We start from the raw sequence: 24,161 nt of genomic DNA, 5'->3' as shown, positions 1-24,161 counted from the left end.
GCTCCTTTATTCCGTCACGTACTGGTCATTTCTGATTTGCCGAAGCTCATTGGTTAAGCGAGATTGTTGGCTGCAATATGCAGTCGCCTGGAAGAAACTATGATTCTGATGATGATTCTGTTCCACCAATCAGTGGCCTGCACTGTTTCTCACCCCACCCATACAGCCTGTGGGATGCTTGGTCTGGTCAAGAAGTATTTAGAAAGTATTTGGAAATGGAAACAACTTCTAATTGAAGGATCACAGATTTTAAACAGTACCACACCACAGTGTACAGCGCGGTGGAAAAGCAGCATTAGTGCCGGTGTTTCTGATTCCAGATCTGCAGTGATGGATCCCAGATGACTTTATACCGGCTTCGTAATGTAAACAAGCTATTTGGGGTTTAGTGTACTTCAGTTTCAGTTTACTAAAAAGTTGTGATGGTTGCATGATGCTAGATCAGACACCTCTGTCTGCCCAGCATGCCATTCTGTTGGCATTTGTTGGTGAAAGAATGAAGAAGAACGCCTTTATTTGTCATAAATACGTATGCACGTGTACAGCACAATGAAATTATTTTTCTGAATATCCCAGCTTGTTTATTTATTAGGATTTTAATGTCATGTTTTACACACTTTGGTTACATTTATGACAGAACAGGGAACAAGAGTTATCAGTTTAGGTCTTGAATGTCAAACACAGTCATGGACAATTGGACAACATGAATCTCCAGTTCACCTCGCTTGCACGTCTTTAGACTGTGGGAGGAAACACATACAGACATGAGGAGAACATGCAAACTCCACACAGAAAGGGCCCGGCCCGCTCCACCAGGGGCTCAAACCCAGGACCTTCTTGCTGTGAGGCGACAGTGCTACCCACTGAGCCACCGTGCCGCCCCAGCTTGTTTGGAAGCTGGGGTCAGAGCGCTGGGTCAGCCATTGTACAGAGCGGACATGATTAAGGATTAAGGGCCTTGCTCAAGGGTCCAACAGTGGCTGCCTAGCAGAGTCTGGATTTGAATCATCAATCATCCGATTAAAAGACAGAAAAGCTCTAGCCACTAGGCTACCACAGCCCCACAGTTATTTTGAATGCTGTTCAGAAAGGCCAACTAATGATACAAATGCTCACTTTATGTTCTATGTTAAACGTATTGCTGATATTTCTAAGCAGAAATAAAGGATTATTAAAAAAAAGTACAGAAAATAACAATATTACACTCCCCTTTACCCAGTTACTTTTCTCTAATTGCATTAATTGTTGTACCCAAATGTTCTTGATTTATCTTTAAAATCAGCTTTTTTGCATCAGTGCATTTTTTTTATTTTCAAATAAGATCTTACACGCTCACCGTCAGGTTTCTAAATATAGCCATTAGTGTCAGAGTCTGAGCCCTAATAGTTCACTTCTGGTCATATTTCAGTACTAACAGGATTAAATAACAGAGTGGACATGGTGATACTTGATCTCTGGAATCAGGGTGTGGCATAACCAGAAACATTCTGACTGTTGAGTTAGCATTGCTAATCCTACAGCTGGGTCTGAATTTCCTAGATTTTTGATTAGTCCAGAAAAGCAGCTTACTCTCTATCTGACACTTTCTCTCACTGTAATTGCATCCGAGCTGTGTGTGTGTGTGTGTGTGTTCGTTCAGCAGGGGTGTGTGCCTGGCAGCTAAGTGCATGGAGCTGAGTGAGCAGAGAGATAATTCACCTTTCACAGCCCACTAAACAGCCTCGCTCGGCTCCCTCTCCCCTCCAGTCAAAGCAAACACTCTTCAGCCCTCGATCGCTCAGGCCGTAAAATACTAACACACATTAACTGAGGGCATAAAAACGGGTTTCGTTTTCTCTTTCGGTGGGAGTTAAGCTGAGCCGCGACGCAGCTGTTGGATTAGAAAAGTAAAAGTAGGGGCGCGCTGATCCTTTAATTGGATGTGTGTATCAGGGCTAACGTTGACACTTAGTTCTGGATTGGTACCAGATCGAATTTTACATGATGATTTCTGCTGTATTTTACTGTATTATAAACCTGCGTGTTACTAAATGATCAGTACAGATCATGAACACACAGGACCCAGAATGTTCTAAAGCTGGCCACCATCATACCTTCAATACTGGTTAAGAAAGTGGCAATTGTGATCTGGTTTAAACAAAAATAAACAGTATGGGAGCGCTTGTAAAAAAAATACATCACTGGCTATGTCTATCATGGCCATTGGTGCCCTGTGCGCCACAAGTGATTCCAGGGAAACCTGACTCACCGTGACCCTGACCAGTATAAATCAGCGGTAAAACATAACAATGAAATGTGCTTCAGTGAATTTACCATTAATTGTTCTGCATTAACTGTGTCGGAGGGAAACGAGAAGCGGAACATCAGCGGTGTGTGAAGTTAATAGTTAAGCGAGCGTGAGATTCTCTTCCTGTTCACGTTTCCTTTTAAGGGCAAAGCAATAAAACCACACTAATATCACTATCTAAATCAGCCCGGCCTTTTATGTAGCTTAATTAACTTCAGTGATGCTTATTACGCTGATCTGGGGGTTTAGGAAACACCCTGCTTGCCTACAGGCGGTGAGTTTTAATCAGCCGATGATGAGATGGTGCTGGAGGCTGTGATGTTCCAGGTATTTTACCTGTCTGGTTTTTATGCTAATGTTTTATAATGGCAATTAAAAGCTAATACTATTAACTCGTATTTTGTTTAGGTTTTAGAATTAAATAAGTTCTGACCTTTGGAAGTCACAACAGAGTCACTGGTCTTTATTATTAAAAGGATGTTTCCAGCCAAGCATTCCAGTTTCGTTTGATTTAATTTCTATTTGTGGCATTTAGCAGCAATTTAATCCAAAGCGACTTACATTTATGACTGAATATAGTTGAGCAATTGAGGGTTAAGGGCCTTGCTCAAGGGCCCAACAGTGGCAACTTGGCAGCAGTGGGGCTTGAACCAGGAACCTTCTGATTACTAGTCCAGTACCACCACTGAGCCACCACAGCGTCTTTGCTGTAGCGCTCTTGCCCCACAGCAAAGAGGGCCTGGGTTTGATTCCCCAGTGCGCCCAGGGTCTTTTTCTATGTGGAGTTTGCATGTTCTCCCTGTATCAGCTTGTGTTTCCACCGAGTGCTCCAGTTACCTCTCAGAGTCCAAAGACATGCAGTCCGGGGTGTTTCCTACCTTTTGCCAATGACTTAGACCCACTGCGGCCTTGACCAGGATAAAGAAGTAGCGAAACAGACAATGAATGAATGTGTTGATCAGAGCTTGGTGAGCACATCTGTAGCGTTTAGCAGATGCTTTTCTCAGAAAGCAACTTACAATTATGACTGAATACAGTTTAAGCAATTGAGAGTTAAGGGCCTTGCTCAGGAGTCCAATAGTGGCAAATTGGTGGTGGTGAGGCTTGAACCTGCAACCTTCTGATTATTAGTCCAGTACTTTAAACCCTGAGCTACCACTGTCCCCTCTATGTTGGTTCTGTTCTTTTTACTGAAGATGAAGTCTTCTATACAGCTGAACCTTAGACCTCATAGACATGTTAGAAACATCACCCACATGGTCAATGGTCGTGTGAACACGTATGCATAACTTTGTTTTCAATAGACGTACCCAAACAGCCACAATAAACTACTTGCATGTAGATCTCTCAGAAATAATCAAAAGCTAAAGTGCCGCCATGTTTAATTGGTTAAAACAACCCAGTTTTTGTGTCTGTGTTTCTCTTTCTATCTGCTTAATGTTCTGATCTGGTATCTTGAAGTCGGCGTGTCTCGGGCTATGAATAGTTCAGATAATTATCTGCATGGCTGCTGATTCTTATCCAGCCTCTCTTGGAAGGAGCGCTCTATTGTTGTCATTGAGCATTCTCTCTGGAAGTCTCTGTGTCTGGCCCTTGACCTTGAGGTGGGCTGCATGTTGCTAGGTGGGGATTTACTTCCTCATGTGTATCTTCAGGTGGTCATGGTATTGTATTGTTCTTACATGATTATAAAACCACATGTTGCTTTAAAAATAGCATTTAAATCCTGGACTAAAGAAAGGAAAGGACTATCGTTTTGAAGCTGTATTATACATATTATAAAGTTCTAAATATAGTACAGAGAAGAGCCATAAGTAACACATGCCCTCTCCAACACGAGAACCTGCATGAGACGAGTTCATATGGGGCTCAGTCTTGTGCCTCAGTCTCTGTGCAGTTGCCTTCGATCAGCCAGAAGAGGTCATAATCGCATCAGTTATTAGGAATCCCCTCCGACATCCAACCCAACGAACAAGCCAATCACTGTCTGAGTAGGTGTCCAGCCTGCCGGTAGCAGAGCTCAGATTGGAACTCATGCAACTCTTCTTTTTTATGTATTTATTTATTCATTTTAATTCAGGCTTGGGACTGGCACTGCAAGCTCATGCATCATATGTGTCATTCTTAAATTTGATTATTTGTTTACTCTCACCCTTGTTGCATCAAGCATACAATTATTTCTTTGGTTCTTCGTGCTGGTGACTGAAATCGCACACTGTGCTCAGTGTGTCCTTCCCTTCAAATGAAAATGTTGTGTACTAGCTGGAAAGCGGAAAACTCTGAAAGAACGTTGCGTTTTTTTGTTTGTATGTTTGAAGGAAGATCTTGAGAGAGCAGTCAGGATGGTGCCACGCTAGGCAGACAGCAGAAAAATAAACACGTCAAGTACTGGACTTAAAGACACACATGCGTACACACGCTATCCCAGCCCATCCTGTCAGGAAGGAAAGGCTGCCGCAAACAACTGAACAGAAGGAACAGAGACACATTCCAGTTTAGCTGCCTCAAACAAGCACTAATACCCCAACTGAGAATCTGCACTCTGCACTTACCCACGAGGTCAGAATTCACACGACGGATCCTCAGCAGATCTGAATTCAGTCACATCACTTTGATGAAAGGTGAGTAAGTTTAGACTTGAGGACTTAAGTGTGGATTCTGTTGACTTGGATTTGGTTTTGGATTTAGTCTTGGATTTGGTCTTGGATTTGGTTTTGGATTTGGTCTTGGATTTAGTCTTGCATTTAGTCTTGGATTTGGTTTTGGATTTGGTCTTGGATTTGGTTTTGGATTTAGTCTTGGATTTGGTTTTGGATTTGGTTTTGGATTTAGTCTTGGATTTAGTCTTGGATTTGGTTTTGGATTTAGTCTTGGATTTGGTTTTGGATTTAGTCTTGGATTTGGTTTTGGATTTAGTCTTGGATTTGGTCTTGGATTTAGTCTTGGATTTGGTCTTGGATTTGGTTTTGGATTTAGTCTTGGATTTGGTCTTGGATTTAGTCTTGGATTTGGTTTTGGATTTAGTCTTGGATTTGGTCTTGGATTTGGTTTTGGATTTAGTCTTGGATTTGGTTTTGGATTTAGTCTTGGATTTGGTTTTGGATTTAGTCTTGGATTTGGTCTTGGATTTAGTCTTGGATTTGGTTTTGGATTTAGTCTTGGATTTGGTCTTGGATTTGGTTTTGGATTTGGTCTTGGATTTGGTTTTGGATTTAGTCTTGGATTTGGTCTTGGATTTAGTCTTGGATTTGGTTTTGGATTTGGATTTGGTTTTGGATTTGGTCTTGGATTTAGTCTTGGATTTGGTTTTGGATTTGGTCTTGGATTTAGTCTTGGATTTGGTTTTGGATTTGGATTTGGTTTTGGATTTGGTCTTGGATTTGGTTTTGGATTTGGTTTTGGATTTAGTCTTGGATTTGGTTTTGGATTTGGTCTTGGATTTAGTCTTGGATTTGGTCTTGGATTTAGTCTTGGATTTAGTCTTGGATTTAGTCTTGGATTGGTTTTTGACTTTTGAGTTTTCTTCATGTAACTGAATTAGCGGGCTTTGGTAGCTCAGCAGTTAAGGAAACCTGACTAGTAATCAAAAGGTTGCTGGTTCAAGCCCCATCACTGCCAAGTTGCCACTGTTGCGCAACAGGAGTGGAGGTCAGCAGCAGTGAAGATAGTGAAAATGAGATGGGGTAATTGGATACAACTAGATTTGGAACAAAAATTTGGAAAATGCATTTAAAAATCACACAGAATCAACCATCGGCCACCAGATGAATGTGAGCAGTTCCGAGGGAAAGAGTAAAATAGAGTTTCTTTTTATGAAGCGGGTTTGCTACGTGCTTTAAACTGAAGTGTTGGTTCAGTGGAGTGCAGAAATTGTAATATTAAATGTACAAATAACATTATTAATAATATTATTACTATTAGGTGGCTCAGCAGTCTGTTACACTAGCTCAGCACTGTTCAGATCTGGGTTCAGACCTCAACCGTGCTACTGCCCTGTCTCGTACATGCTGGTCTTTATTAGAGTGTGTGAGTGTGTGTGGGGGGGGGCTTGGTGATAAATAGGAAGGATAAATTCACGCCTCTGACGTGCAAATTGAGAAGGAATGTCAGAGCTGAGGGCATCCTGAGGGTATCAGCATCTATTTTTTCTTTTCACCCCTGTCATGTTTGGACCGTAATGGCTTGTTCTTTAGATCTGTAACAAATACCATCGCTGGCCTTTTCACTGCACGTCCCGTCTCATTTCTTCCTCCGCTCTGACGAGTTCCGGTCTCACCGTGCCTGCGGTGTTTAATCAGCATGCAGGTTTATTTTCAGCAGGATCTGCCTCAGAGGAGTCCTCAACTGTCTTCACAAATTACACACTCGTCTCCAGCAGCTGTAACCAGCGCTAATAAATTGACAATTTAAAACCTATTCGTAGCGATGTGATACGCTGTACGCAAGACGTAGCTGTGCTAACATTAGCATAATTCAATTACGACGAGAAGATTTGTGCCTAATCAAGCTGACGAGGTTTCATCACACTTGTAGCTAAGTGCAACCCTCGTTGTCTTTAGAGTCTCAGTGGGAGGCAGCAAACACAAACTACGAGGGATCTTCAAAAAGTTTCCTCACTTTTATATTTTGATTGAAAACGGTCCCCATGAGCTGAGCCCTCGTGTACAAAAAGCTGATGTTGTTTTGAATCTTCATTTCTCATCATCCTACTCCACAAAGCCTTAGGCACGTATCGTTCACTGCCCAGCCACTAATAAACAGAATGTTCCGGCACTTTTGCTCACCTTTCCATTTCATTTATTACTGAAACGGAGGGCGGTGAGGGGACGTGGAGGTCAGGCGCCATACATGCGCGGGGGAGGTGACCACCGTCCGCCTGACTCTGGCTTCCTGCTGCTTTTAGCTAAATTGTGTTTCTGAAAGAGCTTTAATGAGCTGGCTGCAGTTACAGAGCTTCACTCACAGACTGCATGGACAGATTTAATCCGAGGCGGCTGATTGGGTATCAGTGTAAGGAGGGTCCAGCAGAGTTTAGTTGTGCAGATTTAAGTTGGCTTTTCCTTTAGGAGCAGTGATGTTTGAAAATATGTCACAAGTTGTTTACATAGACTAGACCTTTATTACCACAGATACCCAGAATACCTGCAGAGTGGTCAGTTATAGTGTGGTTATATATCAGGTTACCAGACTGGCTGCAGGATGAAGAGTTTCAGCTCTGGAATGTTTCACACACGCTTTAGCTAAATGGATCTAATTAGATGTGCTATTAAAGGCTCCCCTTGTGATCCCGCTGCCTCTGCAGGCTTTAACCTGATTGGATAAATGAAGCACTGTTGGTTACTAGACGTTGACTCTTTTTAAAGGGTTGATTACTGGGCTACCTTTACTGGTCAAGTCTTTCACAGAGAATGTGTTATCACAGACCAACACTTGAACCACACTTACCTCCTAGCAGCTTGCTTTTGAAAAGAAAAGGATGGGAAGTGAAGGAGTTTGGAGTTTTGGCAAGAACAGGACCTGATGCTTCTTTTATTTTCATCAAGGTTTGTTTACAGATCTGGATTCTTCTTGTCTGTGAGTGGTTTGAATAAATCGTTTTACTGGAATGAATCTCTCTCTCTCTCTCTCTCTCTCTCTCTGTGTATAATGTGGTCGCGTAGATGTGCACACCCTCTTATAAGTATTTTTAACTGTTTTTTATTGTATTTCAGTGGTTTTTTTTGTATTATATTTGTGTTATTTTCAGAGTATAAGTGTCAAAAACAATCCCATTATTTTAAAAGTCTAAAATATATGCAGTTCCACGGGACCATGGAACGCATTAACAGGTTTCCCATACATCCTTATGGGAAAAATACCTTAAAACTCAACGTCTTTTAAACTCGACGACACTCCCAGAACCAACTGACGTTGAGTTTCAAGGTACCACTTATATATAATGCAGACATGTCAAACTCAAGGCCCACGGGCCACATCCAGCCTGAGGTACAATTATATTCCGCCTGCCGGTATACAGGATGCACAGTGTTGATACTACAAGTCCCAGAATGCATTGCAACAGCGAGCATGCCAAGATGCTTCCACTCTATTGCACATTTATCCGAGGACAGAAGTCAATTACATTCATGTAGCATACCTACATATGTTTCCCTTTTGCACTTTATCCAATATCCTGTTTATTCTGTTTAATAAATATTGACCCTGTTTGGCCCTTGACATAGTCCCGGTTTTTAATGTTGGCCCTCTCTTTGATTGAGTTATAGAGTTATAGACAGATATCTTTCAGCTGTACTGCGCTGATTTCAGGATGCACTTCAGCTCTTGCTTGTAATGACGGTCCTTTGCAAAAAGGCACTAATCTGATTGGCTGCAAAATGGCGAGATGTTAGTTGTAGTAGCTCAGCTTATCACTGCTGTCGTTCCCATCATCCTCAGTACAGAATTTTACCTTTGTTTATTAAAAATGAAGACGTGCAGGACAAAGCAGCTTTTTTTTAAACCTTAAAAGCGAATGCTTTTTTCCAGCTTGCTGAGCGATTCCGCCCGTGCGTGCCATGCTGGAGTGTGTGCCGGGCAGGCGGTTTAAGTGCTTTCTTTATAGCTGTAGTGGATGAGTAGGCTTTGCTTTGACTGCTTGTGTGACTCACAGTATTTTTGATGTATGGCTCTTGACATGGCGCAGATTGAGTGAGAGCGGCGCAGTGCCTGCATGTGAGAGACGGTTCAGACGGGATGATTGTAAAATGTCTAAGAACAATATAACAAAATCCTTAGAGAAATGTGAGGTACACAGACACACACACAGGGGCCTTCTAATCCCCTCCACCTTACACCAAAATAATTGTAAATAATTTGACTCTGAAGAGATAATGGAAGTACCTGGTGCACTAATGTAATTATTCCTACAAGATAAGTGGTATCAGTTTAACTTGGTACTATTAACACTTTAGAAAAAGCCAACTGTGACTTGGTACCCTGGTACCGATACCTGGGGTATTGTATTGCCTGTCTGCATATGCTAACATGGTATCTTTCTCCACCAGTTTTCCATTATCCATCATGACATTTAAAGTGACTTTGGTATTCATTCATCGCAAACTCGCCTTCCACTCCATTTTTCCGCCTCACTCTAGACGAGGTTAAGCAAATCCATTGACTTTCCTATACGGTTAGGGAAAATGAACGTCTCCTGTCTCCATCACATCTCATTTTAAACGATACGCAGACGTTTTAATGGGAGTCAGAGGTCGCACTGGTTTAAACGAGCGCTAATTGCCTGCCTGCTGGTGATTTAGGTCTCCATCACAGCGTAGAAATAGCTCAGTCCCACCTGCTCACACTGAAGAGAGGCGGATTCTGGGAAATCTCAGAAACACTCGTGTTTAGCAACATCGTGCGGCATTAGTTTCACTTCAGCTTTCAGTAAGAAAAGAAAGTGGAATAAATTTCAGTCTTTCTGGCGGTTAATGGTTCTATTGATTGGTTGGTTAAGCCACAGATGAATTAAGTGATTTACTTCTAGTGCAGTTTGTTATGTTACCGTCTCATACATTTAATGAAGAAAAGTCTTTAGGCAGCAACTGGGAATCTGACACATCAATGAGTCTAAATTAGGGATTTTTCATTTGTGTCGTGTAACAGCTTGAATAATAAACAACAAAGTAAGTATGTGAGTGTTTGGTATCAATGTTTTTTAACATTATAAATTCTAAAGCAAAAATCCTTCATTTTAGCTCAGCATTCTGATTTGTTTCTGATCATTTCTGTGTTTTGAAAGTCGATCAATACCAGCGGATGAGAAAAGAGCAACTCGCCAAATCACAATCACAAACACCGCTGTACAGGCGAATTATGTTTACTAATAAAACTTAAATTGAATCCTTAATATAAGATTTGAAAGAAACATACAGTTACAGTACCAGACCCCCAAATAGTGGTTGCCCAAATTGCAGGGTGCTTGTGTCGCACAGCAGTAACATACACTAACTACATTACTATTGCTATTGGCTGGTCGGGCATCTACACAGACATGATTAGCCCTGTCTAGGGGGTGGCCGAACTGTGTGCTCTTTGTGCCGATCCCAAACCCAAATAAAATAAGGAGGAAGGGCATCCAGTGTAAAACTGGATCAGAACTGGACCCTTAAAAAGTACTGGAGCAGCCAAAGGAGAAAAATGTATATACAGGAAGGACAGTTTGGTTGAAGCTGAAGCTTACTGACAGAAATAAACGCCACAGCGTACGTTAGTCACTCACATACCCGCAGAGTCACTTTCTGCACTTTCAGTTACTTATGGTTGTTGTTTAAAGATATTCCTGTTAACATTATCTCACTGTATCCAAATTATGAGCTTCACAAAGTTGGAATTTATGACAGGAATCTTGTTCATCAAAACCCTGAACCTGAAGATTCATAACTTGGTGTATGGAGCACAACATCTGGATCCCTTAGCAGAGGAATACAATGATATGTTCTGATGAGTCAACTTAGACTGCATCTCTCTTATCTGTCTGCATTCAACCCATAACAGTTGGTACCAGCATAGAAATCATCAATGGTGAAATTGTTTGAATGGTCCTGTAAGTGCCCTGTGGTGCACACACCTATCTGAGGAGGATTCTACACTGGCCGATAATAATAGAGCTCTAAATAAAGCTTAAATGAACACTAGAATGAAGGCAGGTTACCACCATGACTTCCCAGATATGAGACCAGATATGATTAAACCTTAAAAGTCAGTCCATTTTTATTCTCTATCACCTCTGGTAAGAGAGTTATGATTTCATAGTACAGTACATAGTTGAGTTTATTTATTTACTTGTGTATTTTTTTACTGCATCAGAGGTGCAGTTTGCAAACATTGGTGATGGTGATTCAGAGTCTTCTGACTGGCACACGTATTTTAGTCTGATGAGAATACACACGTCTGTGCGAATGTCAAGCCTTAAGTGTGAGAAAATTTAGGGGGTTAAAGATTCATCAGAAAGTCTAACATTGCTCTCGTCATCGATAGAGGAACCGAAACTGCACAGCAGGCTTTGTGGTGAGTGAATGCGGTGCAGCTTTTCTTCTGGGAAATAAAAATGCATTTAGACGAGCTCTTAGTTCAGGGGAAGGAGCGTCATAGCTCAGTCTCGTCATGCGCCCAGACTCCGGATCAGTATATTTCACACATACCTATAAACAGAGCTGAAGCCTGCCAGACGTCGTCTGTAGGAGGGAATGTTGCAGTCGGTAGGTGTACTGGATTACACCAGTGCTGATTGTTCCAGTGTAGGACGAGCTCTGAGTTCGGTGGGTGAGTGTGTGTGTGTGTGTCACAGCCTCGTCTTTAGCGAACTTCTTCTACATGGCTACCCTTATGCAGCTGGAAACTTGACAATAGCATGTTAGGTAGTGTTGATCTGTACATTCTACAAACACAAGGGGTCTGTCTAAAAACCTAGTGAGCTGCCTTGCTGCCTACTGCCTACCTGGGCAGCTGCCTAAGTGGAGAGGATTCTAATATGATATCGAACTTATGAGAGATTATTTAGACGCACTACTTAGACAGAGATTGTGGCAATTGCGTCAACACAGTTTTAGTTTACTAAGCTAACACAGCTCTGTCTCTCTGTGTCTTATTCTGTGTCTTATTCTGTCTCTCATTCTGTCTCTCATTCTGTCTCTTATTCTGTCTCTTATTCTGTCTCTCATTCTGTCTCTCTGTGTTTTATTCTGTCTCTTATTCTGTCTCTCATTCTGTCTCATTCTGTCTCTCTGTGTTTTATTCTGTCTCTTATTCTGTCTCTCATTCTGTCTCTCATTCTGTCTCTTATTCTGTCTCTTATTCTGTCTCTCTGTGTTTTATTCTGTCTCTTATTCTGTCTCTCATTCTGTCTCTCATTCTGTCTCTCATTCTGTCTCTTATTCTGTCTCTTATTCTGTCTCTCTGTGTTTTATTCTGTCTCTTATTCTGTCTCTCATTCTGTCTCTCATTCTGTCTCTTATTCTGTCTCTCATTCTGTCTCTCATTCTGTCTCTTATTCTGTCTCTTATTCTGTCTCTGTCTTATTCTGTCTCTTATTCTGTCTCTTATTCTGTCTCTCATTCTGTCTCTTATTCTGTCTCTTATTCTGTCTCTCTGTCTTATTCTGTCTCTTATTCTGTCTCTCATTCTGTCTCTCATTCTGTCTCTCATTCTGTCTCTTATTCTGTCTCTCATTCTGTCTCTCATTCTGTCTCTTATTCTGTCTCTTATTCTGTCTCTGTCTTATTCTGTCTCTTATTCTGTCTCTCATTCTGTCTCTCATTCTGTCTCTCATTCTGTCTCTTATTCTGTCTCTCATTCTGTGTCTTATTCTGTGTCTTATTCTGCCTCTTATTCTGTCTCTTATTCTGTCTCTCATTCTGTCTCTCATTCTGTCTCTTATTCTGTCTCTCTGTCTCTCATTCTGTCTCTTATTCTGTCTCTTATTCTGTCTCTCATTCTGTCTCTCATTCTGTCTCTTATTCTGTCTCTTATTCTGTCTCTCATTCTGTCTCTTATTCTGTCTCTTATTCTGTCTCTCATTCTGTCTCTCATTCTGTCTCTTATTCTGTCTCTTATTCTGTCTCTCTGTGTCTTATTCTGTCTCTCATTCTGTCTCTCATTGTCTCTTATTCTGTCTCTCATTCTGTGTCTTATTCTGTCTCTTATTCTGTCTCTTATTCTGTCTCTCATTCTGTCTCTTATTCTGTCTCTTATTCTGTCTCTTATTCTGTCTCTCTGTCTCTTATTCTGTCTCTCATTCTGTCTCTTATTCTGTCTCTCATTCTGTCTCTTATTCTGTCTCTCATTCTGTCTCTTATTCTGTCTCTTATTCTGTCTCTCATTCTGTCTCTCATTCTGTCTCTTATTCTGTCTCTTATTCTGTCTCTCTGTGTCTTATTCTGTCTCTCATTCTGTCTCTCATTGTCTCTTATTCTGTCTCTCATTCTGTGTCTTATTCTGTCTCTTATTCTGTCTCTTATTCTGTCTCTTATTCTGTCTCATTCTGTCTCTCATTCTGTCTCTTATTCTGTCTCTCTGTGTCTTATTCTGTCTCTTATTCTGTCTCTTATTCTGTCTCTCATTCTGTCTCTTATTCTGTCTCTTATTCTGTCTCTCATTCTGTCTCTTATTCTGTCTCTTATTCTGTCTCTCTGTGTCTTATTCTGTCTCTCATTCTGTCTCTCATTCTGTCTCTTATTCTGTCTCTTATTCTGTCTCTCATTCTGTCTCTTATTCTGTCTCTTATTCTGTCTCTCTGTGTCTTATTCTGTCTCTCATTCTGTCTCTCATTCTGTCTCTTATTCTGTCTCTTATTCTGTCTCTCATTCTGTCTCTTATTCTGTCTCTTATTCTGTCTCTCATTCTGTCTCTTATTCTGTCTCTCATTCTGTCTCTCATTCTGTCTCTTATTCTGTCTCTCATTCTGTCTCTCATTCTGTCTCTTATTTTGTCTCTTATTCTGTCTCTGTGTCTTATTCTGTCTCTTATTCTGTCTCTCATTCTGTCTCTCATTCTGTCTCTTATTCTGTCTCTCTGTGTCTTTTTCTGTCTCTCATTCTGTCTCTCATTCTGTCTCTTATTCTGTCTCTCATTCTGTCTCTTATTCTGTCTCTCTCTCTGTCTCTCTGTCTCTCATTCTGTGTCTTATTCTGTGTCTTATTCTGTCTCTTATTCTGTCTCTTATTCTGTCTCTTATTCTGTCTCTCATTCTGTCTCTTATTCTGTCTCTCATTCTGTCTCTCTGTCTCTCATTCTGTCTCTTATTCTGTCTCTCATTCTGTCTCTTATTCTGTCTCTTATTCTGTCTCTCATTCTGTCTCTTATTCTGTCTCTCATTCTTTCTCTCTGTCTCTCTGTGTCTTATTCTGTGTCTTATTCTGTCTCTCATTCTGTCTCTTATTCTGTCTCTTATTCTGTCTCTCATTCTGTCTCTTATTCTGTCTCTCATTCTGTCTCTCTGTCTCTCTGTGTCTTATTCTGTGTCTTATTCTGTCTCTTATTCTGTCTCTCATTCTGTCTCTTATTCTGTCTCTCATTCTGTCTCTCTGTCTCTCATTCTGTCTTATTCTGTCTCTTATTCTGTCTCTTATTCTGTCTCATTCTGTCTCTTATTCTGTCTCTCATTCTGTCTCTTATTCTGTCTCTCTGTCTCTCATTCTGTCTCTTATTCTGTCTCTCATTCTGTCTCTCTGTCTCTCATTCTGTCTCTTATTCTGTCTCTTATTCTGTCTCTCATTCTGTCTCTTATTCTGTCTCTCATTCTGTCTCTCTGTCTCTCTGTGTCTTATTCTGTGTCTTATTCTGTCTCTTATTCTGTCTCTCATTCTGTCTCTTATTCTGTCTCTCATTCTGTCTCTCTGTCTCTCATTCTGTCTTATTCTGTCTCTTATTCTGTCTCTTATTCTGTCTCATTCTGTCTCTTATTCTGTCTCTCATTCTGTCTCTTATTCTGTCTCTCTGTCTCTCATTCTGTCTCTTATTCTGTCTCTCATTCTGTCTCTCTGTCTCTCATTCTGTCTCTTATTCTGTCTCTTATTCTGTCTCTCATTCTGTCTCTTATTCTGTCTCTCATTCTGTCTCTCTGTCTCTTATTCTGTCTCTCATTCTGTCTCTCTGTCTCTCATTCTGTCTCTGTCTCTTATTCTGTCTATCTGTCTTTTTATTCTGTCTCTCTGTCTCTTATTCTGTCTCTCTGTCTTTCATTGAGGCGCTGTGTTTCTTTCTGTCTCTCTGTCTTGGTCTCTTATTTAATGTCTCTCATCTGTCTTACTTTGTCTTTCTCTCTGTTTCTTACTTGGTCTCTTACTGTGTTTGTCCGTGTCTCTCACACTTTGTAGGTCTTTTCCTCTCTGTCTATCTTTCTCTCTCACTCTTTCTGTCTCTCACTCTTTCTGTCTCTCTCACTCTGTCTTTCTGTCTCTCACTCTTTCTGTCTCTTTTTGCAGCTCTCTGTTTCTCTCTCTCTCTCAGTTCAATCCAATTCTGTTCAAAGAGCTTTATTAGCATGACCATTATTTTAGTAACAGTATTGCCAAAAGCCCTGAATGGACAGTTTTATATTTATATGAATAACATATTTTAAGAGTAGAAATAGAAAAAGAAACGGAGTAAAGTGGCAGTGCGAAAAACAGGTGTGAAAAAGAAATAACCTTTACTCTGTCTTATCTTTCTCCTTCTCTTTCTCTCTGCAGCTGCACTCGGCTGCTCTGGCGTCTCTGAAGGGTGACGTGGTGGAGCTCAACAAACGCTTACAGCAGAGTGAGAAGGAACGCGACGCACTGGAGAAGAGACTGACCAAAGCACAGGTTCGATTAAATACACACTCACACATACAGGCATGATATCAATATTCTAGCACGGCTAGTTTTAGGCCAGTGTTTGCAAAGTGCTGATGGGATTTGCTCTGGAATGTTTGTACTTTACCTCACTGTGTAAAAGCTTTAGGCAAATATATTAATAAATGTTAATACATGATTAATGAATGTAAATATATGCACAGAAAAGCGCTTCAGTAAATCTGGTTAAAATTTTATCTAGTTATTAACCCTTTAAAGCCTGAACCACAAAACATTGCCCAATAATTCTATTTTTTAAATAATAAACTGGAGTGTTTATTTGACCTTCTGATACAAGAAATTAAATAAGAGTTTGCATATCTAAGTTTTGTTTTGTATCATATTTGATCTCCTCTGGTGCATGCAGTACATGAACAGTCCACCAGGGGAAGAAGACAAGTATCAAATTGTACTCATCAAGTTTTTTAGGAAAACAATATACATACTGATTATGTAGAGGTCTCTAAAACTCATGTATCAAATATGATACGCTTGGCATTACAGGGTTAAAATGTGTCTGACGGTGTAAATTTGGTGCTACCATTTATAATAGAAATGTCCAGAACTACTTTATGTAATTTACATGAGTAGGATGAGAAACCATCCATTCCAAAACTAGTGTTGAGGTTTGTTTTGGGTTCTGCTGGAACACACGTTTGTATCCAAAATACAAGAACTTTAAGCTTTCTTTAAGCTTCTTTATTACTCTGTCCGCTTTCTGTCCACTGGCAGCAAATCAGCCCCAGGCTAAACTACCAGCACCATCACGCTTCACAGTGTGCACATTGTTGTTGGCTTTAAATGCCTCACTTTTTTTTCCTCCAGACTTACTACTGGTCATTCTGGCCATGTAACTTTATTACTAATCTTTATTTTATGTGACCACAAAACTGTCATCCAAAAACTCTAATCAGCAACAAACTTCAGTTAAGCTCTTAAGGTGCCACCTACATTCCAGGAAACTCACAATTCCCTTATTTAACAAAATGGCGCAGTGGTACCTACTACCACTGGAATCCCAGTGGTGCTATCGGTCATTGGGGCCTCTACATACACACATGATTGGCTATGTCTGAGAGTGGTCTTTAAGAGCCTGCGAAGCTCTCAGACACATTTATATACAGGCGAGTCATAGCCTAGTGGTTAAGATACTGGACTAGTAATCAGAAGGTCGCTGGTTCGAGCTCCACCACTGCCAGGTTGCTGCTGTTGGGCCCTCGAGCAAGGCCTTTAAGCCTCAATTGCTCAGAGTGTATACTGTCACTGTACTGTAAGTCACTTTGGATAAAAGGCGTAAATGTAAAGATTGGCGTCCTGCCCTGGGTTGTGTTACTGCATTACACCCAGTGATTCTAAGGAAACTGGACCTACCGCAACCCTGACCTCCTGGTGTTAAAGCAGTGTTAAAACATGACAATAAAAGTCAATTAAGTTTGTGTTCCATTGTTTTTTTTATTGTTAATTCAGTTTTATTAATCAATTTATCCTGGTTGGGGTTGCACCAGGAAACACTGGGCTCAGGTCAAAAATATCCTGGACAGGGCTCCAGTCCACTGAAGGGCTTCGACCACCCCCCTCAGACATGCCGAATTATGTTTGTGTATATACCAGCCAGCCGATAGTACCGCTGAGGTTCGAACCCAGATCTTAAGGATAGTGGGCACCCACAGTTCTAGAACGTCCCAAATCCCAAGACCACCTTGAACAATCAAACCATGTCATTTACAATTACTGGCAAACGGCGTTGGCATTCACTGTGCGTACCATCTGTGTGTGTGTGTACCTGCATTTGTGCATTTAATGGCACGCAGCCAACCATCCCACCCTCAGTGACAGCCTGCATATGTCCGCGCTGTCATCATGGTGGCTGCTGTGCTCGGCATGACATGCAGCCACCAGCGTGTTCCCCAGCTCTCCCAAATCTACCTGCAGAGCTATAATTGGCTTTATCATCAGAAACACGCGTTCCAAACCGCCCGAGAGCTGGACAGATGTGTGTGTGTGTGTGTGCTGCAGATCATAACAGCTGAGTCTGTTGCACCATGGGACTTGTAGTCATCCAGGCGAACTTGGCCTCATTGTTTGACCTTGAGATGAGGTAAGACAGAGAGGATAGGGGTGCGGTGAGTCTCGTGTCTGAAACGCTGACAGATCTCTCCAGCGGCGGTGCCGAGGACAGAGCCGCCACTCTGTATGTTAAACAAGCCAGAAAAATCTCAGTTACCATGCCAACCTGGTCATCCCTCTCGTTCAGACTGCTCGGCGTGTATAAAAGATCTGTATGAATCATTTAGAGTGCAGTTCAGCCCCCGAACCTGTTTAATACCTACATTTTTTGACATTTTTGAACCAGACACAAGTGAGGATATAAAAGGGAACTGTATCTACATGCTGGGCAGCTCTGGTGCAGATATCAGACTAGTAATAGACTGCTGGTTTAAGCCCGACCACTACCAAATTGCCACTGTTGGACCCCTGAGCAAGGCCCTTAACCCTCAAGCTATAATCCTATCTGAGTTGGATTTTAGGAAGGAAAGTCTGGTGGTCAGTGTGTACAGCAATGCTGAGGTCTCACCACAGCTTGATCAGCCTTGAAGAGCATTTTTCTTCTTTTCTATCCACTCCAGTGTTGTTTTGGCGCTGTGATTTGGGTCACTGTGCTTACATTTTATGTTTCAGTCCAAGCTTTCTGTTCAGCAGCTGTGATTTACTGAAACTGTTCAAATCCCAAGACGGTTATAAAAAACACGTCCTTTATGGGTGTATGTAAACTTTTGACTTCAGTAGTAGATGGGCTGCTTAAACAGCCAGCTGGAATAGAAACCGCTGTTAGCTTTACAAGTTCCAAAAATGGCTCGGTTTGCATCAAATGATTGAGTTCTTCTGTTCTAATCCCTGTCGTTCATCAAGTATGTTGACCATATTTGCCAAATGAATAACAGTACAGCCAGCTGTTTAATCTGCCTGACATCTAAAGCCAAATACTTGGAGGAAAAAGATTCAAGTGTTCCTCCGACACCATGATGCATATCTCACCCTTCACCTCTCTCCTCCCACTCACACCCGTTTCTCAGAGCTCCGAGGTACGTTCTGACCTCACTGCATTGGTCTCAAAAGAGTCAGCCAAAGCCTGGCCCTCCTCCAGCGTTTATAAGGAATATAGAGGTGTGTGTGTGTGTTGCTTCAGGCTAATTTCGGCTACACTGAAGCACTCAGTCACCATATGGGCTCACAAGCTCCTGAATCTCCCCCAGTCATTTGTGGAACAAAGCTTTTATTGTTGTCGGGCTGATGCAGGTCAGTCGTGTGGACTTAAACCCGCGCGGGCCGGTCAGCGCTGTTCTGATTACTCACTCCAACTCCACAGAGCTGCTGATTAAAACGTGAAGACAAGCACTAACGCCATCGAGCTCGTGTTCGAGAGATTGGGGTTATGACTGAGTGCTGTGGAACTAAATGGTCAAAAGTATTTGGACACCCAACCATGAGCTTGTTGGACATCCCATTTCAACAAATGGTGTTGAAATCTAACAAGACTTTAGAGTATATCTCAGAACTCTGTGCCCATTCAGTTAAAAAAGCGTTTGTATGTGTACTGATGTTGGTCGAGAAAGCATTAGTTGATGTTCCAGTTCATTCCAAAGCTGTTTAGTTGTGCTGAGGTCGGGGCTCTCTGCATGCTCTCTTTATGTCTTTATAGAGCTTGCTTGGTGTTACGGCCTTCGGTAAATTGTTGCTGCAAAGTTCGAAGCAAATATTTTCCTTTTCAATTGATTTATTACACCTGTTAGTAACTGTTATGGCTAAAACACGTGAATTAAAAAATTTGAAGGGGCGTCCCAATACTTTTGTCCATATAGAGTGTATGTTGTTATCAGATTGTATATGAGAGCGCTGTGGTGGGATTTAGTGTTGCCAGATTGGGTTGATTATTATGAGTACAAAATCTACATAAAAATCAATTATATGAATCAATGAATCAATAAAATAAATGATATACAGACTACAGTCATGTACATGGGTTTGAAATGGGATGTCCAACAAGCTCATGGTCAGATGCTCACTTATTTTTAGCCCTATAGGGTCTGTTTGAAAACCTAGTGAGCTGCCTTGCTGCCTACTGCCTACCTGATCAGCTGCCTCAGTAGAGAGGATTCTAATAAGACGTTGAGCTCATAAGGCAGATTATATAGACGTTTTACTTAGACAGAGATTACAGTGATTATGTCACTGGAGTTTTAGCTTACTAAGCTAACACAGTTAGCCTCAGGCTATTCAAACCAGCGGGCTGAGGCGCCACAACCCGCTAGCAACCAGCTAACGTCTCCCCGGCGAGCCTGAATTTACAAATAAATCACGCTTGTACACCTTTACACAAATTAAAAATCAATGACAATTTATTACATTTGAAAAGAACTCTGTTAGTTGCTCTGCATTCGTTTTCCATATCTGTCATTTTTTGTGAGAAAAGTTGTGCCACACTGAATGCTGGGATTGCCTTCAGCACTGAGGAATCATCAGACGCTCCCTCGTTATTCAGCCAGATTATCGCTCAGAAATAAGGCAGCTCAGTAGGCAGCATAATAAGGCATCTAGAATTTGAACATCCTTCTTCTCGGGAGTGTAGGATGACTTGTAGAGAGATCACAAGGTTTTTGGACAGACCCATAGTGTAATTTCTATTCATCTTACAAAATCAGTTCAATGCTTTTCACGCTAAGTGCTTTCTTCTGGTTAGGATTGTGCCGGGTCTGGCAACACTCCGGTCCTGATTTCTGTGTCTGTCGTTGCAGCATTTCAGATCAGTTGATTGAAAGGAGAGAAATCTTAGCCACTCAAACACAAGCGTAATACGTGTCTAATCGAATCCTTCAGCACATTAACGAAATTACCCTCATAACGCCAATTAATCTGAATGAGCCTAATTGAAACTGACTCCCTCCCAGGACCTATATTATCTGATTATTGGCCCCAGTAACCGGTAAATAGCCCCACCGCTCAGAACGTGTCATTCGCTGAGTGCGACTGGTGTGGCTCTGTTTTGTGAGCGCACAGCCGTCCGTCCTCTACGATTTATCTTCAGCAATTTCACTGATTGAGTCGACATGAGATGAATTCCAATCCCAGAGGCACTCAATAGATAATTCCACCATTGTTAATGCGCCCATCAATCAATGTAGAGAGGGACCGGCTGCTGTACAAGCCAGTTTGTGCAGAGTGTAGTTTTGTCGGTGGATGAACCTTTTTTTTTTTTTTTGATAATGTTGCATTGTGGTGTATTCAAACGTTCCATTACTGAGTGTTAAAGTTTAATTAGGACGGGCGTGATCAATAATTCAGAATTAGACTAATGTCCCGCACTGCGCAGTCTTTAAAATTAGATTTGTGCACGTGTGTCGCTGTGTTTATTTGAAGTGTACGCCGGGGCCTACACTTGTTGCTTGTTTTATTAGGCTGTACACAACACTGGTGCGTTGTACGACTACAAGTACTGACTGTAGTCCATCTGATGTGCTGCAACATTTGTCAGCTCCTCGAAATCTTATTTGGGTAGTGGATAATTTTCAGCATAAAAGTAACACCAGTCAGCGGTCTCCCAGAGAAGCTCTTCACATACTGAGACACACGTTATGAATGTGAATAATACCCCACCGCTAGTGCAGGTGCTTCAACCAGACAGCAGAGATTAAATGGGCACTGAATTGGCCCATAAATTAGCATGGCCAGCTGTGCCTCTTTGGGTGCTTGGCCAGGTTGATAGCACAGCCTGGGATTTAAACTTGAGCTATAGCAGTGGTGGGCTTACACTTTAGACCACTGCACCAGCCTACATGCAGTGAATGTTACTCAGCTTCCCTTAGTGATACATAGTAAGGTACTACTGTGTCATGGCATACTACACCCAAGGAGGATGGAGGTCCCTGCTGAGTCTGGTTCCTCTCAAGGTTTCTTTCTGTAATTTTAAGGGAGTTTTGCCCTGCCACTGTCGCCCTCGGCTTGCCCAATAGGGTTTTTTAGTCTGTCGGTCCTAGATTCTGTAAAGTTGCTTTGAGACAATATCTATTGCAAAAAGTGCTATACTAATAAATTTGACTTGACTTGACTACTTTTTAGTACGGTGTTTGTTATGTGCCAATGTTTTACCAGAGAATTGTGCTTTGATCAGTTTTAATGCCAAATTGTATCCCTGGTTTGTGTCTTCTGTACCAAGGCATGGTTAAACCAAATTTGGCCACATTTTCGGAATTCAGTAGACGCTCTTATCCAGAGCGACTTACAGAAGTGCTTCCACAGTAAACATTTCCAAAAATACAAATCTGCTGAAACCCTGTTAGAACATTTTTTTTAGGAATAAAAAATAAATAAAAGCGTTAGTAAGTACATGTCAGCTTAAGTGTTTAGGAAAGAGGTGATGAAGGTTTTTGATCATCTTTTGATGACAGTGACAGACTCGGATGTTCAGACAGACAAGGGAAGTTCGTTCCACCACTCGAGTGCTTGTACTGAAAAAAACCTTGATGCCCGTCTTCCTCGAGTTCTGGGTTGGGATCATGGCGAGCGAGACTAGTGGCTCTGAGGTTGCGTGGTACAGAACGGGGTGTGATGAGTTCTCTAAGGTAGTTTAAGGCTGGTCCATTTTTGGCATGGTGGGCGAGCATCAGTATTTTAAACTGAATGCACGCAGCTACAGGAAGTCGGTTTTGCAGTGTTGGTTTGTTGCAGCAGAGGTGTCTAACTAGTGGAAAAGGTGAACTGAAGAGTGTAACTCATCGTGTATGCAGTGGTTTGAACCCTCAGTATGCGGCTGCACCACATATACAGTGTATCACAAAAGTGAGTACACCCCTCACATTTCTGCAGATATTTAAGTATATCTTTTCATGGGACAACACTGACAAAATGACACTTTGACACAATGAAAAGTAGTCTGTGTGCAGCTTATATAACAGTGTAAATTTATTCTTCCCTCAAAATAACTCAATATACAGCCATTAATGTCTAAACCACCGGCAACAAAAGTGAGTACACCCCTTAGTAAAAGTTCCTGAAGTGTCAATATTTTGTGTGGCCACCATTATTTCCCAGAACTGCCTTAACTCTCCTGGGCATGGAGTTTACCAGAGCTTCACAGGTTGCCACTGGAATGCTTTTCCACTCCTCCATGACGACATCACGGAGCTGGCGGATATTCGAGACTTTGCGCTCCTCCACCTTCCGCTTGAGGATGCCCCAAAGATGTTCTATTGGGTTTAGGTCTGGAGACATGCTTGGCCAGTCCATCACTTTTACCCTCAGCCTCTTCAATAAAGCAGTGGTCATCTTAGAGGTGTGTTTGGGGTCATTATCATGCTGGAACACTGCCCTGCGACCCAGTTTCCGGAGGGAGGGGATCATGCTCTGCTTCAGTATTTCACAGTACATATTGGAGTTCATGTGTCCCTCAATGAAATGTAACTCCCCAACACCTGCTGCACTCATGCAGCCCCAGACCATGGCATTCCCACCACCATGCTTGACTGTAGGCATGACACACTTATCTTTGTACTCCTCACCTGATTGCCGCCACACATGCTTGAGACCATCTGAACCAAACAAATTAATCTTGGTCTCATCAGACCATAGGACATGGTTCCAGTAATCCATGTCCTTTGTTGACATGTCTTCAGCAAACTGTTTGCGGGCTTTCTTGTGTAGAGACTTCAGAAGAGGCTTCCTTCTGGGGTGACAGCCATGCAGACCAATTTGATGTAGTGTGCGGCGTATGGTCTGAGCACTGACAGGCTGACCCCCCACCTTTTCAATCTCTGCAGCAATGCTGACAGCACTCCTGCGCCTATCTTTCAAAGACAGCAGTTGGATGTGACGCTGAGCACGTGCACTCAGCTTCTTTGGACGACCAACGCGAGGTCTGTTCTGAGTGGACCCTGCTCTTTTAAAACGCTGGATGATCTTGGCCACTGTGCTGCAGCTCAGTTTCAGGGTGTTGGCAATCTTCTTGTAGCCTTGGCCATCTTCATGTAGCGCAACAATTCGTCTTTTAAGATCCTCAGAGAGTTCTTTGCCACGAGGTGCCATGTTGGAACTTTCAGTGACCAGTATGAGAGAGTGTGAGAGCTGTACTACTAAATTGAACACACCTGCTCCCTATGCACACCTGAGACCTAGTAACACTAACGAGTCACATGACATTTTGGAGGGAAAATGACAAGCAGTGCTCAATTTGGACATTTAGGGGTGTAGTCTCTTAGGGGTGTACTCACTTTTGTTGCCGGTGGTTTAGACATTAATGGCTGTATATTGAGTTATTTTGAGGAAAGAATAAATTTACACTGTTATATAAGCTGCGCACAGACTACTTTTCATTGTGTCAAAGTGTCATTTTGTGAGTGTTGTCCCATGAAAAGATATACTTAAATATCTGCAGAAATGTGAGGGGTGTACTCACTTTTGTGATACACTGTATATGTACCATCATCACACACACTACCATGTGACATTGTAGAGTTCTGAATAATCCATCATCC

At 41.8% G+C, this 24,161-nt stretch overlaps 1 protein-coding gene across 3 annotated transcripts in view; it reads left to right on the top strand.

Moving 5' to 3' along the window:
• Positions 1 to 24,161, top strand: part of mcc (MCC regulator of WNT signaling pathway) — a 77,744-nt gene that overhangs the window by 6,270 nt on the left and 47,313 nt on the right. For all 3 annotated transcript variants that reach the window (XR_010007681.1, XR_010007680.1, XM_062989086.1), the window contains exon 2: positions 15,493 to 15,606. Coding sequence is in view for 1 of the 3 variants with exons in the window: in XM_062989086.1 (XP_062845156.1) it covers positions 15,493 to 15,606 (114 nt within the window). In the remaining 2 variants the exon portion in view is untranslated. The remainder of the gene's footprint in view (positions 1 to 15,492; positions 15,607 to 24,161) is intronic.

The sequence above is a fragment of the Trichomycterus rosablanca genome, chromosome 26 (assembly GCF_030014385.1).
Source record: "Trichomycterus rosablanca isolate fTriRos1 chromosome 26, fTriRos1.hap1, whole genome shotgun sequence".
Taxonomy (NCBI): domain Eukaryota; kingdom Metazoa; phylum Chordata; class Actinopteri; order Siluriformes; family Trichomycteridae; genus Trichomycterus; species Trichomycterus rosablanca.
Note: the sequence above shows the minus strand (reverse complement) of the source record. Positions and strands in the feature narration are given on the sequence as shown.